General features: G+C 36.2%; 2 protein-coding genes across 5 annotated transcripts in view; one reads left to right on the top strand and one right to left on the bottom strand.

Annotated features, from left to right (window-relative positions):
* Nucleotides 1–1838: 1838 nt before the first annotated feature.
* On the bottom strand, nucleotides 1839–3321 carry LOC128547713 (craniofacial development protein 2-like). The gene is made up of 2 exons (XM_053520823.1): nucleotides 3226–3321; nucleotides 1839–2426 (listed from the first exon to the last, which is right to left on the bottom strand). Exons 1-2 carry the CDS (start codon nucleotides 3319–3321, stop codon nucleotides 1839–1841), a joined length of 684 nt encoding a protein of 227 aa, XP_053376798.1.
* The window catches only part of LOC123530424 (uncharacterized), a 132475-nt gene continuing 120537 nt past the window's right edge, over nucleotides 3087–15024 (top strand). For all 4 annotated transcript variants that reach the window (XM_053521551.1, XM_053521552.1, XM_053521554.1 and 1 more), the window contains exons 1-2: nucleotides 3087–3185; nucleotides 14149–14270. In XM_053521551.1, the coding sequence (XP_053377526.1) occupies nucleotides 14154–14270 (117 nt within the window). In that variant the 5' untranslated portion in view covers nucleotides 3087–3185; nucleotides 14149–14153. The remainder of the gene's footprint in view (nucleotides 3186–14148; nucleotides 14271–15024) is intronic.

The following is a 15024-nucleotide window of genomic DNA, read 5'->3' on the forward strand; positions in this document are numbered from 1 at the left end:
CTTTTCGGCACCAAAGGCTTCTGAGCTGGTGTTTAGTCTTTATGCTAGGTTAGCAAGTTCTTGTTCGCTACCAGCTAAGCCGTCGATGTCATCTGCGAAGCGTAAGTTGGTTATGTTCCTTCCACCAATACTGACTGTTCCTTGATGGTCTTCCAGTGCAGTTGTCATAATTCTCTCAAGAAAGATGTTGAAGAGAGTGGGAGAGAGTAAACAGCCTTGCCTGACTCCGACCGTGGTCCTGAACCAGTCTCCGATGGTGCTGTTGAGGTAAACTGCGCTAGTGGCTTTGTCGTACAAGTTCTAAATGACCTTAATCAGGTTGGAACTGATGTCTCATTGATGACCAAAGTGCTGCATGCCAAACTCTGCCGAATGCCTTTTTGAAGTCAATGAAGATGTGGTATAGATCTTGTTGGTGCTGTTGATACTTTTCACATAAGATGCGTATGTTGAATATTTGTTCGGTGGTACTGCGTCCTGCTTTAAATCCAGCTTGTTCTTCTGCAATGATTTTCTCTGCGTAAGGCTTTAGTCTCTTCAATATGATCTTTAGCAAAACTTTACTTGGGTGGCTAATGAGGCTAATTGTCCGACAATTGTTACAGAGCCAAAGGTTGCCTTTTTTTCGGAAGCGTTATGACCAAGGATTGAAACCATGGTGTTGGCCATTCACCATTCTGCCAGATTTTATTTATTATTTTATTACATATCTCTGTGAGAGCTTTGGTCATGCTCTCTCCTCCCTGTTTTACTAGTTCGGTTGGTATGTTATCCACCCCAGGTGATTTACCCAATTTTAAGCTTTTGACTGCAGCTTCAACTTCGTCGCGTGTAATAGGGAGGTTGTCGGTGTCTGTAGCTGGTGGTACATCTAGAGCTTGTAGGTCCCCTGATGTATATAATTGTACAGTTCTGAGCAATATTCTGTCCAACGATTGAGTATTTCACTGTCTTCTACTAAGCATGTTTCTGACTTGTCTTGCACTGTGGAAATCCGCCCTTGTTTCTCAGTTGTCAGGTCCTTAACAGTTGGATCGCTTTCTTGCTGTTGTTCTTTTGTAAACTGTCTTCTATGTCTTTGCACTACTCGTTAATCTATGATTCTTTAGCTTTTTTTCATGCTGCTTTTGATATCCTTGCTGATACTCTTGTACTGTTTTGCTCCATCTACTTCAGATTTCTTACAATTAAGTTCACGTCTTTTATCACATAGATATAGGATGTCTACTGTAACCCATGGTCTTTTGTTTTGGTGGTGTTTGCCAAGTATCTCGGTGGCAGTTTCAGTTACAGCTGTGTTGAAATTGCTGACCACGGTGTTAATGTCGATATCTTCACTCACGTCAAGGGTGGAGAGGGCTGCAAATTATCCTCCAATCATGGCCTTAAAGGAATCCGCTACTTCAGGGTATTTTAGCTTATCCAAGTCAAACTTTAATAATGTGTGTTTATCTTTCTTGATGGCTTTTAGGCCTAGCTTGAATGTCATCATCAATAATTCGTGATCGCTTCCTATTTCGGCGCCTGGGAAACTACGTGTCTTTTCAGTATTTACACTTGAATGGAAACGCCACTTTACCATGATGTAGTCTATCTGGTTATGTTGTTTCCCATTTGGGCTATGTCATGTACATGTTCTTGATGAATTATATGTTCCAAAGGTGTTAGTCACCATAAAGTTGTCATAGTTTGCAAACTCCAATAGACGTAGACCTCTGTCATTTGTTTCGTTGTTACCGAGTTTCCCTACTGTTCCTTGCTAATTCTTGTAGGCATCCATACCTATCTTGGCGTTCCAGTCTCCTTGTACTATACCAATGTATTTTTTGTGCACTCCGTCAATAACTTTTTGCAACTGATCGTAAAACTGTTCTATATTCCTCGTCGCTGTAATTAGATGTAGGAGCATAAGTCTGTATGTCGGTGATGGTGAACGACGATGATCTGAGCCGTATGGAGCTGATCCTGCTGGATATTGGATGGCACCACAAAACTACCTTTGCAGTGTCCTTGTGTATAAGAAATCCTACACAATGCTCATGTTTGTCTTCTCGACCACTGAAGTAAAACTTATGACCTTCATCAGATGTTGTTTCACCAAAGTTCCTCCAACGCACTTCACTTAGTCTTAAGATGTTCCACCTATATCTTTTCATTTCATGTGCTAGTTCTTCAACTCTACCGGGTTGTTTCAAAGTTCTGACATTCCAAGTTCCTATGACTATGTCATCTCTAGCATTGATCTTATTTGCTGTAACAGTTGCACACTTTATACCTCCACCTTGGTATGTAGCAGAAGGCGCGGCCCTTGTTGAGTCCGACGTCGACCGATATGGTATAGACTGAGATCTGGTTTTCAAATTCTGTGTTGTGTCTTGGGCTTTGAGACCTGGTGGAGCCCAACCCTCTTCATGTCTGTCCACAGCCTAAATATTCGAAATAACCAGAAGCTCAGGTTCTAAATGACTTTCTTATAAATTTTATTTTCAATTTAGGTATTGTGTGATATGTTTATTTTTAAAGACCTATTTTTAATTAAGAAACTGCCAGGCCATGTGATATATTTGTCCGATTGTGTACTAATAAAATCTGTAAAAAGATCATTTGGAATCAAAGAATGCATCCAAGAAGAATAATAGCAGATTCGGTTTGACTAAGTTTTGCATTGATGACTGAAGGGCAAAAGTCAGTAAGGCACATCAAAGACATCTTATTTGCTTTAGTAAATTTTATGACCCGATCTCATTAGGTGACGTCCTCGAACAATGTAATAGTCTTGATCACCAAGGTAACTTATGTTTTATCATGTGAGTTGTTTATCTTATCTTATCTGTTAGCTTATCATCGCCCTTATAAAGTTGTTGCTGTAACCGAATTTGATTCAAGTAAATTAATTTTGCTGTCTATTTTCTTATTGTCGGTGCAAGATAATTAAATTTATTCTTCGTTTGTAAGAGTGTATTGGTATGATTTATATAGTAATATAAAATACAATCAAATTACACATAGAATACAGAAAATACGGCTATATTTTTGTAAACATTTCTTTTTCGCACTTTACCGGACTTTCGGTTCGATAGAGTTGTTGCCCTTTTATACTCTTCATTCGCATGGCGGAGAAAAAGGACGGGAATAATTTTCCAAGATTTAAAAGGTTTAACATCAAAAAGAAGTGGACTTGAACCGTAAGTGTGGACAGTTTATTGAAAGGAAAGCTTACATTACATGTTGCATAACATTTAATTGCATGTCATCTTCAAGCACTGTTATTTTCATAGTAAGAACCACAGGTACTTTGCGACTGGATTTCCCACTGGACATATCCTAGACAAGCTTACTGTCGCTGAGTGGCTGCTTTTTAATTTCTGACTTTTGCAACCACCGCGACAAGCCAAAGTATGTCAAAAACTTGGGATCTGCTGCGAGCAATATTTGCTCTCATCTCAAATACATGAATGGAAATTGTTAAACACTATAAAATATATACCATGTCCACGAAGAAAGACCCTTTTTCTCGCGATCTGCACCAATGATATTCTTGAAATACACAGCATTACTTTATACCGGCCATAAATCCACAGCTATCCCGCAATATTGACCTTGTTTTTCAGCCATGATATTTTATGATGCGTTGTTGATCCTTATCGACCAATCAGAAAACTCGCACCTTACAGCATTTACATTTCAAGTATTGGAGAATCTGTGGAAACCTGTACGCTGAATTCTCGTTTTTTACGTCATTATGAATTTAAAAGAAATGAACACGAAATATAATGTATACTGTGTTGTTTATTATTTAAAGCGTATGAACAACATACAGAAAAAATATATATACATAAAAACAGCCTAGAGAATATAAAAAGTCACTTTGTCTACGTGTGCAAACCTCACGGTGTGTATTTAAAGTTACTGTACATATTTTTTCCAGAACGGCCCTCTCAGACAATTTTCAGATCCCGTGATTGTTTTCATGTCACTGTCAGTAAAATATTTTACTAAACTTCTTGCGTAGGCAAATATTAAGACCAGTTAAGTAGGGACGACATGTGCGTATTTATTGAAACGCTCAAAACCGGAGGAGCTTACAGCCGTGTCGTCCTGGGAAGAAGTAACATGGTTTCAGACTTGAGAAGGGATCACACGTTTCACCGTATTACACCTTTATTTTTTGACTAAGTTAGTTTTGAATTTTTGAGAGAATTCAATAAAATACTTTCATAAATAATTTACTTACGAGAAGAATATAAAAAAACGTTCGCGCAAAAATATTTTATACGAGACTGAAATTCGGCAAGCGCGCGGGAAATTTCATTAGATCTACCGTATTTCCTTTGATAACTTGAAAGTATGTCTCTAATCAACTTGATTTTATATTGTTGACTGTATAATGTATGATGTAGACACATGTTACTAATGTACTAACTAACGGACCTTAACAAACGAACTCCTTTCTGTTGTACATGGGCACAGTAATACTTATGCATATTTTAGTTTTTTTTTTCTTCAGATAACAAAATCAAATAACTATGCGTGGTTATATTTCTTATAAATATAATGACTTACAAATTATATATTTCGCGTAATATGCGTATCTTTTGTAAATCGGCATAGTGACTATATTTAAAGAAAACTTGCGACATTCAATATTTCGCCAACAATGCGTTGTTAGAAGTCGTTTTTCATTATTAATTAAAAAATAATTATTTTGTTGTCCGAAGAATCTAAGGGCATTTACTGAAGTAAAACTTATTGCAAACGAGATGTCAAATAATTTGCAAACAAATTCAGCTTAAAAAGACTTACTATATCAATTTGCACCCCTGCTGCAATTATTGGTAATCTATTTGATTGTGACAGACGATTAATTACAATTATCTAATATTCAAAACGTAATAAAAATTATTTAGAATAAATAAAAAAATCTATGCTTCCAATGAATTTGCCGATTTGGAATCGGTCTTGTAACCGGTATCAGTACATTATTTAACTAAAAAAAGCATGTGACGGGTATTAAAAAATCTTTCAAAGTAAACCCGAGTAGTCAAGATGATGATCAGAAATAAACATTTATTTCTTGGAGATATCTACTCTTATATCGCGAACACCATTTCCGTAAATCTCGTATACAGAAATAACTTTTAATAAACTTCTTTCAGTTATTTTTTTTTCTGATTGAACAGGGTTATAGATCTTCCAAAAAATAATTAAAACAGTTGTTTATTTAAGAGAAGTTTAGGTAATTTCAGTTCATATTTCCCTTAGCTCGCCGATTTTCAATGTGTTATAAAAAAAGTTTTTGTGTGCATATATTTCATTTTTCTTTTGTATTTCAATTATTCATGTTATATACGAATGAATTTTGTCATAAAGCCAACAAAAATACCACTTACTTAAAAAAACGGGTGCATTACGGAACAACTTTATGGAAATTTCCTGGCGCTCACCGAATTTCAATCAGGCATAAGACCATTTTGCGCGAACGTACTTTATTTTCGTTTCAAAAATCAATTATTTTTATTATACGTTTGTATGTGGTTAGAGTCAGTCATAAACCCTGCAAATAAAACATTTATTAAAGAAAAACAAAACCAAGCAAAACATAATGTCAAATTTAATGCATGGATCCTTGGACTTTTCTTTTACATTTTGTTGTTTGGAACGATAATACATTTGTGAATTTAGAAGATTTCTATTAATTTCATTGTAACAGACCAAAAAAACATGGAGAAAAAATGATTTTACAATACTCACTAACGTTCAACAAATTCAAATCATGTGAGAGGTGCATTACGAAAAAAAAACGGGAGACGAAATTGACCGGTTCACCGGTAGGGCGATTTGACGCGGTACATATTTCACCACAGTTGGGCGGTTGTTTACATAGGATTTCAGCTAAAGTGTTTCGTTTTGAAACTAACATATTTTTTACCGATTTACTTATAGAAACAAGCAAGATTATCAGGTATTCGTCTGTATTTATTATGTATAACAAGTAGAGTGCAGAAAAATGTGAAAATTTGGTGTTAAATGCAAACTTCATAAAACTCAATTTCCACTCGGTTTTTGGCATATTTTGGTCCGACGTTACAGTTTGACCGTCACAATATAAAACAAACTGTATACGTCGGATTAGTTCGACTAGACATATCCAAGACTTGAAGTCATCATCATCATCTCAAGTAATTGCCTCATTCTACAAGAGCGTGCTCGCAATTTCGTTAAAACTTTGTACACATGCTTGGCAGGCAGGAATGACTTGGCCCGGAGTAAAAGTGTCACTATGTACAGCTGGACTGGCATAAACAGGCTGGTAACATTGCCAGATCGGGCTTCGACATAAAAACTAATATTTCTTGAAAAATAATGAAGATATTTCTTTCAAACTTGGTCCATTTATTAAGCATAACTTATGATGCATATGAAGATAGAAATCACTTTGTTGCCTTCAGTTTTGTTATACCCCCACCACACATGTTTGAGGGGGGTATATAGGAGTCAGTTTTGTCGCGTCCCGTCCCGTCGCGTCCCGAAATCTATTATCTCAGTTATTACCAAATGGATTTGATTCGAACTTAAAGTACATGTTCCACCTTATCACCCACATCATGTGACACAAGGTGCATAACTCTTGACACCAAGTTTTCATGAATTATGTCCCCTTTTACTTAGAATTTAAGGTTAATTTTGTTGTATTTTCACTATATCTCAGTTATTACTAAATGGATTTGATTCAAACTTAAAATAGATGTTCCACCTCATCACCCACATCATGTGACATAAGGTGCATAACTATGACACCATTTTTTTATGAATTATGCCCCTTTTTACTTAGAATTTAAGGTTGATTTTGATGTATTTTCACTTTATCTCAGTTACTACTGAATGGATTTGATTCAAACTTAAAATAGATGTTCCACCTCATCACCCACATCATGTGCCCACATCATGTGACACAAGGTGCATAACTCTGACACCAAGTTTTCATGAATTATGTCCCCTTTTACTTAGAATTTAAGGTTAATTTTGTTGTATTTTCACTATATCTCAGTTATTACTAAATTGATTTGATTCAAACTTAAAATAGTTGTTCCACCTCATCACCCAGATGATGTGACATAAGATGCTTAACTCTGACATAAATTTTTTATGAATTATGTCCCCTTTTACTTTAAATTTAAGGTTGATTTTGATGTAATTTCACTATATCTCAATTATTACAAAATTTTCACTTTATCTCAGTTACTACTGAATGCATTTGATTCAAACTTAAAATAGATGTTCCACCTCATCACCCACATCATGTGCCCACATCATGTGACACAAGGTGCATAACTCTGACACCAAGTTTTCATGAATTATGTCCCCTTTTACTTAGAATTTAAGGATAATTTTGTTGTATTTTCACTATATCTCAGTTATTACTAAATGGATTTGATTCAAACTTAAAATAGTTGTTCCACATCATCACCCAGATGATGTGACATAAGGTGCTTAACTCTGACATAAATTTTTTATGAATTATGTCCCCTTTTACTTTAAATTTAAGGTTGATTTTGATGTATTTTCACTATATCTCAATTATTACAAAATAGATTTGATTCAAACTTAAAATAGATGTTCCACCTCATCACCCACATCATGTGACACAAGGTGCATAACTCTGACACCAATTTTTCATGAATTATGCCCCTTTTTACTTAGAATTTAAGGTTAATTTTTATGTATTTTCACTATATCTCAATTACTACTGAGTGGATTTGATTCAGACTTAAAATAGATGTTCCACCTCATCACCCACATCATGTGACACAAGGTGCATAACTCTGACACTATTTTTCTTGAATTGTGTCCCCCTTTACCTAGAATTAAGGTTAATTTTGATGTATTTTCACTATATCTCATTCTGATTGGCTTAGAGCCAAAGGGAAGTAACCTTTTTTTAACCTTTGTACTGAGTTTCTTCCCATTAAATTCCAGGAATTAGTCTATTTTTAGAAATCCTATTTTTAGATTTTCAATATTTTAGGTATTTTTCTAACTTTTTTATTATAAGTCCTATGTAAAAAGTAAAAACATTTTTCTGTGGTAACATGGGTCGGTAAGACACTTTTTTGTATTCACTTTTAGTGTATCTCTAATATTAGAGATTTAATATATTTACTAGTATTACTATACTAGTATTATACTAGTATTACTTATATGTGGAAGCCCAGGATGAAGTACTCCAAAGTATTTTTAAGATTCCTTATGGTTGCCATTCTTCTGTGACAAGACCGTATGGTGGGGGTATGAGTCACTTCTGTGACAGTTCTAGTTAAAATTACTTCCCTTTTTCAGATTTTTATGATGCATATTTTTTGAAGTCCAAAAAATTTATGTTTCAATGCAATGTTCAAAACAGAAAAGAGTTCAATGGCTTTCTGTTGCTCCAAACTTGTGCGCCAGTACCTTTTTTCTATATATTTAGGGTTAATACTTTGTTTATAGTGCAGATGTTTGAACATTTTTTTACAACTAACATTTTTCTATAATGTTGTAAGTCAAAGGAAAGTAAAATGTATACATGCATGTACTAGCGCAATAATTTAGATCATTAGAAAGCCTTTGAACTCTTTTTTTGTTTTAAACTTAACATAAGAACATTTTTTTTGGACTTTAAAAATTACGCGTCATACAATTTTGAAAAGGGGAAATAATTCTACCAAAGCTGAAGGCAACCAAGTTATTTTTATTTTAATTTGTATCATATGTAATGCTTAATAAATGGACCAAATTTGAAAGAAATATCTTCTTTATTTTTCAGGAAATATTAGTTTTTATGTCGAAAGCCCGATCGGGCAATGTTACCAACCTGATAAAGCTATCGGTGAGTATTTACATTGGAGAAGATGCAGCATGTACATGTATAGCACATTAAGATGCCGGCCTTGTAAGCTGTACGGCCTGTCCACACTCGCATTACTTGGCCGACATACAATGCATACACAACGCTGTAGTTTGGTATGATGGGGAATCCTTATAGTACCAGTACAGTCAAGTTTCTAGCTTGGCCCTTGTAGTAAAAGTTCTCTATGTACATACATTGAGTTAAAAGCTGGTAAAACGGATTTTGAAGTTGAAGCCTTCCAGGGTTGTCTTGTCAACAGCAACTTGAAGCAGCAAGTTCCAAAGAATGACAGTAGCGGGACAGAAGCTATGCTGGTAGGTTGATGTGCGAGCTTGGATTTGACAGACGTTGGTTATGCCCTCTGGTGGATCTGGCAGGAACAAGTGGTGGGTCTGGTGTGATGTCAACTAAGTTGTGTAAAATTTTTAAGAACATGGTTGTTCTTGCAGTGTTTCGGTGTTGTAGTGTGTCCAATTTCAGGTCTTGTAACATGTTGGTGACACTGCTAGTCTGGAGCTTATTTGTAGAACACAAATCTAGCAGCTCTACGCTGAACCATTTCAAGTTGATGGATATGATTTTCAGAGAAGGGACACCAAACTGGTGTCGAACTAATCTGACGCATTATATTGTGATGGTCAAACTGGCAGAAATTAAAAAGCAGCCACTCAGTGTCAGTAAGCTTGTCTAGACATATCCCGGTTACAGGCTTTTATAATTAGTTTCGCTTATATGTATCATGTATTTAGATTTGATAAGGGTCCGTCCGGCACAGCATTGCGTTTTTGAAGAGTAGAGACCCCAAGCATGTTACCAGATATGCAATTAAATAGCTGCAAAATTCCAACCTCTGGGACGTTTATAAACTATTTATAAGCTATTTTTCCTTGCTTTTAACTATCTTTTTACAATTTGGTCTTTTAGTATACTTTGTGGCTAGACGCACCAAATGTCTACGTCCCCATGGAGGGTTTGACATTATCGGAAGATAGATATAGCAGGGATATTGAATTCCCTTGTCTGACTCGGGACTTTTTGCCGGCGGACAAGAGCATTTTTTCATTCCGTTTGTCCTCAGACAAGCATGCATTATCAGGTATAAAAACGCATAAAGCAAGACTAATTAAGTAATGCTTTTGCTTGAAGTTTATAGCAGAGCTCCAGATAAGCTTTTGGTGCAATTGGGTATTTACCCAGCACTTTTTGTCTGAATTAGGTATTGGAAATTTGAATTGGGTAAAAATAATATTATTACCCAGCCTTTTCAGAAGTAATTGGGTATTTGCTAAAACCAATTGGGTACTTTGCCAATCTTGCACTAACAATTGTGTATTTTTGCTTACACTATACATGGTATATATCATTAGACAGGATTGACTAAGTACCTAAGTACTTTAATGGCGCTTCAATGTTTAATACAAAAATGTATTTAAAACTGTAATGAATGTTCCATACTGTTGTTTTCTTTTTCACTTTTAATACAGTTTGAGATCAGTTCATCCACAGTATCCCGAACGATGTGGTCACCGCAATATGCATTCTCCCAAAAGATGTCATCCAGTATTGGTGACACTACATCGTCACAAACAGATAAATGTCATTGTTAAACAGCAAAATATACCCCACTAATTTGTTTGCAACAATGCTTTTTCTGCGACCTCTTTTACATTTTACATTTTATCGGCGTAAAAATTGTTTACAAAGTGTCCAAATAACACCGATCAGCCGATTGAATGGTCCTGTTTTTTGTCCGATAAATTGCAACCTGTTCTGTGGTAACGTATAACCAGTCAGTTAATCAGTTAAATCTAGCGTTAGTCTCATACCCGTTCTAGTAATAAGGAAAATGCAATACGCGAGCGAATTGGATATTAGGAATTTAACTTGCGTTTCAGTACGCACACTGTATGAATTAAATTGGGTTTTCTGCAATTTTAATAGCGCAAATACGCAGCTTATCTGGAGCTCTGTTATAGAGATGAAAAAATAATCTTTTATGCAAAATTCATTTTTTACCCATCTAGGCCCTCTGATTGCTGCAGTTTGGAAAACCATACACTTAAGTGTAAATTAAGCATCTTTTTCCGCGTTCTGATTGGCTTTTGGCCTTGGTCTCAGGTGATTTTGCACACAGTAACTCTACAAATAGAAACCTGAAAGGTAAACAGTTCTTGCAAAAACCTTTGGACAAATTCAGCGCTGACAAAATGGGAGGGAATAGTCAGGTAAAAACAAAATTCAAAAGCACGGAGAGATCGCAAGTATGATTCTAAACGAGTCAGATCATTTCAAGAGTTGATTTGTAATCTGAATTCAGCTGGCTTTGCATGGGCAGTGTTTCGGCATGGCATTTTTGTTATACTGAATCTGTTGAAGGGTCCCTGGAGCCGCGCGGATGTGACTTCAGCCTTGTGTACAGACAAAAGTGTTGATAGCTTTTTGTCACACTTACAGTAATACACTGTATTAGGCCTAATTTAAAAAATAGTATTGTTTGTAGTGCTCCGACCAACCCATCAAAATAGTCCCGACCCAAAAAATTTTTTAGGCAGTCCAGGGGGGCAATTCTTTTTTACATGCTTTGATCCTTTCTAATGCAAAGATCATTCATTCAGCATTTAGTTTCTAAATTAGTACGCCGCCACAGACGGCCAACTTCTTGCGCGTTTCAGAAGTCACAAGTTATGATCCAAGTGGAGAAAGTCGCTCAGACCTTCTTGACTTAACCTTTCTCGCTTGACTTTAGATCTTTTACGTGACCTATTTATATTTGATAAATAACTTTTTCTGTTAATTAGTTACAACATTTAAAAGTTTATAAATGAGAACAGACATCTACATTTTTTGTCATGCACAACGTAAAAATTGGCAACTTGAGTGATAACTATTCACATTGTGTAATAATTGAGACCTTTTTCGATCACTTTGATAAAGCCACTTACTGATATTTTTTTGTAAATCCTACTTTTCCAGTATTTTCAAACATAATTCAACTTTTATAGATCTCTCCCAGTATTATCCGACACATTTGCTGACAAAATTGCATTAACATCTTGAAATACACACAGGCACATGGCGGCTGGAGTTCGAAGGAAAGGTGCCGGTCAGCATTTGGCCTTTGATGTAGGATGAAAGGAAGCTCTGTTTGACAGCTAAATGTTGTGATGTAATTTGACCTAATTCTACACAATGTGTACAATTTATGTATAAACTAATACACTGTTGATTTTAAGGGCTTAGATAATTTATGGATTTGCAGTTGAAGTGCTGTGAATTTCGTTTCTTTTACCTTACTTTAAGGAACTAAACCACAATTTTACATGCATACACATACTTCAGATTGTGCTTAAAAGTGAAGCCTTTCAATTTTCACTAAACAGAGACTAAAAAAAACAAGTATGATTTCAAGCTCCACAGCTGATCAAGGTCATCCTCGTGTACACAGACCTGGATTCAAGGATGGGTTTGGGGAGGCCTATGTCGCTTCCCTGTCCCTAGCCTGGCTCCCCGGCTGCATGGTTATTTTTTTTATATAAATACTGCAAGCAAAATAAGAAAATCTTTAGCCTCTAAAATAGCACATTTTATCTGATGGCTGAACCATACAGCCCCTATGTTCGGAGCCAGGGGCAATAAAAAAAGTCAATGTAGAAACAACCTGCTGGAGTTACTTCCCTCTTAATGAATAAACATATATATGTAAAACAAACATAGGGACGGGAGCCAGTCTACCCTGTCCCTAGTGGCCTGAGAAATGACCTTAAATTATTGACCAAAGTTTTGACAAAAACAATTGCACCAGAACCCACCATTTCACACTTATATTAAAAAAGTTCCTGGATCTTCGGTCTTCTATACCTACTGCCAAATGTTGAACTATAATATGGTTTTTATAATTATGAATCCATCACTTCCTGTGTCCAGATTAATGATATTGGGTACTCAGAATTTAGACAAAAGATGTAACAGTTAACACCATTTCTTTCCTAGCAAAGATGTAACAGACCTGCCACCATATTTTTCCCATCAAAAGATGTAGCAGAGGCCACAATTTCATTCCTGTCACAGTTTAAGATATAACAGAGGCCACCATTTCATTTCTATCATTAAAAAATGTAAAACAGGCCACTATTTCATTCATACCAGGGGAAGGACAGCAAAATTTTTTCAATACCTACCTCTTTCCCCACCCCACACCCACCACCACCAGGTTGAACAGCTTTGAAGGTCTGCAGTGAGGTAATTATAAACTTTCTGTCTCTACCTGTGTCGAGATTAATGAAATTTTCAGACATCACCTGACCTCAGTACCTTCACCTTGAACTTGACCTCGTTTTGGACTTAGGTTGCTTTGTATCGACAAGGCTGCCACCGGGGGCATCGAGCGTTTATTGAATGCAACTCCTTGTTTGGTTATGTTTTTGTATGTGAGCTGGTATCACAGTACCCACTTTTAAATGAGAATGGATTGAAACTTAACGCACTTGTCTTATGAGCTGATGTGCATTGTACAGGTTACATAACCCTGTTATGTATTTTTTATAAAATTAGGCCCTTTTTTGACTTATATTTATTCAATTGACCAGGATGTTGAATAGTCGAGCACAGGAGGGGATTATAGGAATTCCCTCTGTCCATCTGTCTCTTCTGTCTTTTCATCAGCTTACCTGTCTGTCTGCAAATCTGGTTCATGCAATTACTCAAATTGGTAAGTGTTGCCAACAACCACATTGGACGAATACTAACAAAAATTTCTATCAGTAAGGGCTTTCTGTATTGCCACTGCAATACTTGTTTCAAAGGGTTTTAATTTTTGGATTTCAACTTTAAAGATAAAATGAATGGATATTTCGTTTGTTCATAGGCATGTAATTTAATGGATGGAGGCAAACACGAAGTCTATAAAAATTAGTTCCTCACAAGTATTAATGATTTCACAGGATTTTGAGAGCTTACCTACACTCCTGGCATGTATATCCTCTTACAGATCTTGTTAACCTTTAGCCTGCTAAATTTCTACAATGGACTGGTCCATCATTCAAGTTGGGCAATACCATTCATTGTTGGGAGGGGTGTTCACTGAAAATTTACTGAATGAATAGCAAGCAGCGCAGTACATGGTTAGCCTGCAAGGATGTGCAGGCTGATCTTGGTCTGCACTGGTCGCAAAGGCAGAATCACTTGGTTAAAGGTTAGGAGATCTGTCAACCAATTTAAAGGATGGTTGTATTTGATTTGCTTTAAATAATTGTTACATTCAGGAAAGATGTCAGCCAAGCAGCGTCATAAGCAGAGAGTGATACAGAGGTTAAAGGAGAAGCTTGAAAACCTGAAGTCAATAGAGGAGAACCTGCACACTGTTGTCAGAGAACATGTGTTAAAAGTAATGATCAAGATAGATTTTGCTGTTGTAAATATATTTAACCTTTACCCCTCTAAATTTCTAGAATGGACTGGTCCATCATTATACCCTCACAAAACGAAGTTTGTGGGGGTATATAGGAGTGAGCTTGTCTGTCAGTCCGTTGGTTTTCATGGTTTCCGGACAATAACTCATGAAAGGCTTGACAAATTTAAGTAATTTCTGGTACACAGGTGTAACATCAGAAAATACAGGTCAAGTTGGACTTTGTCAGTAGGTCAAAGGTCAAGGTCACAGTGACCCTGAACAGTTAAACAGTTTCCAGATGATAATTTGAGAACCCTTTGGCCTAGGATCATAAATTTTTGTACAGAGATGTAACATCATGAAATAAAGGTCAAATTTGACTTTGAGGTCAAAAGGTCAGAGGTCAAGGTCACAGTGACCCTGAACATTTAAACAGTTTCCAGATGATAAGTTGAGAACGCTTGGTCCTAAGATAAAAATTTTGGTACATAGGTGTAACATGATAAAATACAGGTCAAGTTCAACTTTGAGGTCAGTAGGTCAAAGGTCAAGGTCACAATGACACAAAACAGTTAAACGGTTTCCGGTAGTTAACTTGAGAATGCCTGGGCCTAGGATCATGCAAATTGATATGGAGTTTGGTCATGACCAGCAGATGACCCCCAATGATTTTAAGGTCAGTAGGTCAAAGGTCAAGGTCACAGTGACCCGAAACATTTAAATGAAATTTTCTTCAGACTTGTCATAA

Source organism: Mercenaria mercenaria, chromosome 13, assembly GCF_021730395.1.
Source record: "Mercenaria mercenaria strain notata chromosome 13, MADL_Memer_1, whole genome shotgun sequence".
NCBI classification, from domain to species: Eukaryota; Metazoa; Mollusca; class Bivalvia; order Venerida; family Veneridae; genus Mercenaria; species Mercenaria mercenaria.

Coding starts and splice junctions, on each gene's coding strand:
- LOC128547713 (XM_053520823.1), bottom strand. CDS start 3,321: ATGTCCAGTGGGAAATCCAGTCGCAAAGTACCTGTGGTTCTTACTATG. Junction 2,427..3,225: donor AATTAAATGTTATGCAACAT/GTAATGTAAGCT, acceptor TCGAATATTTAG/GCTGTGGACAGACATGAAGA.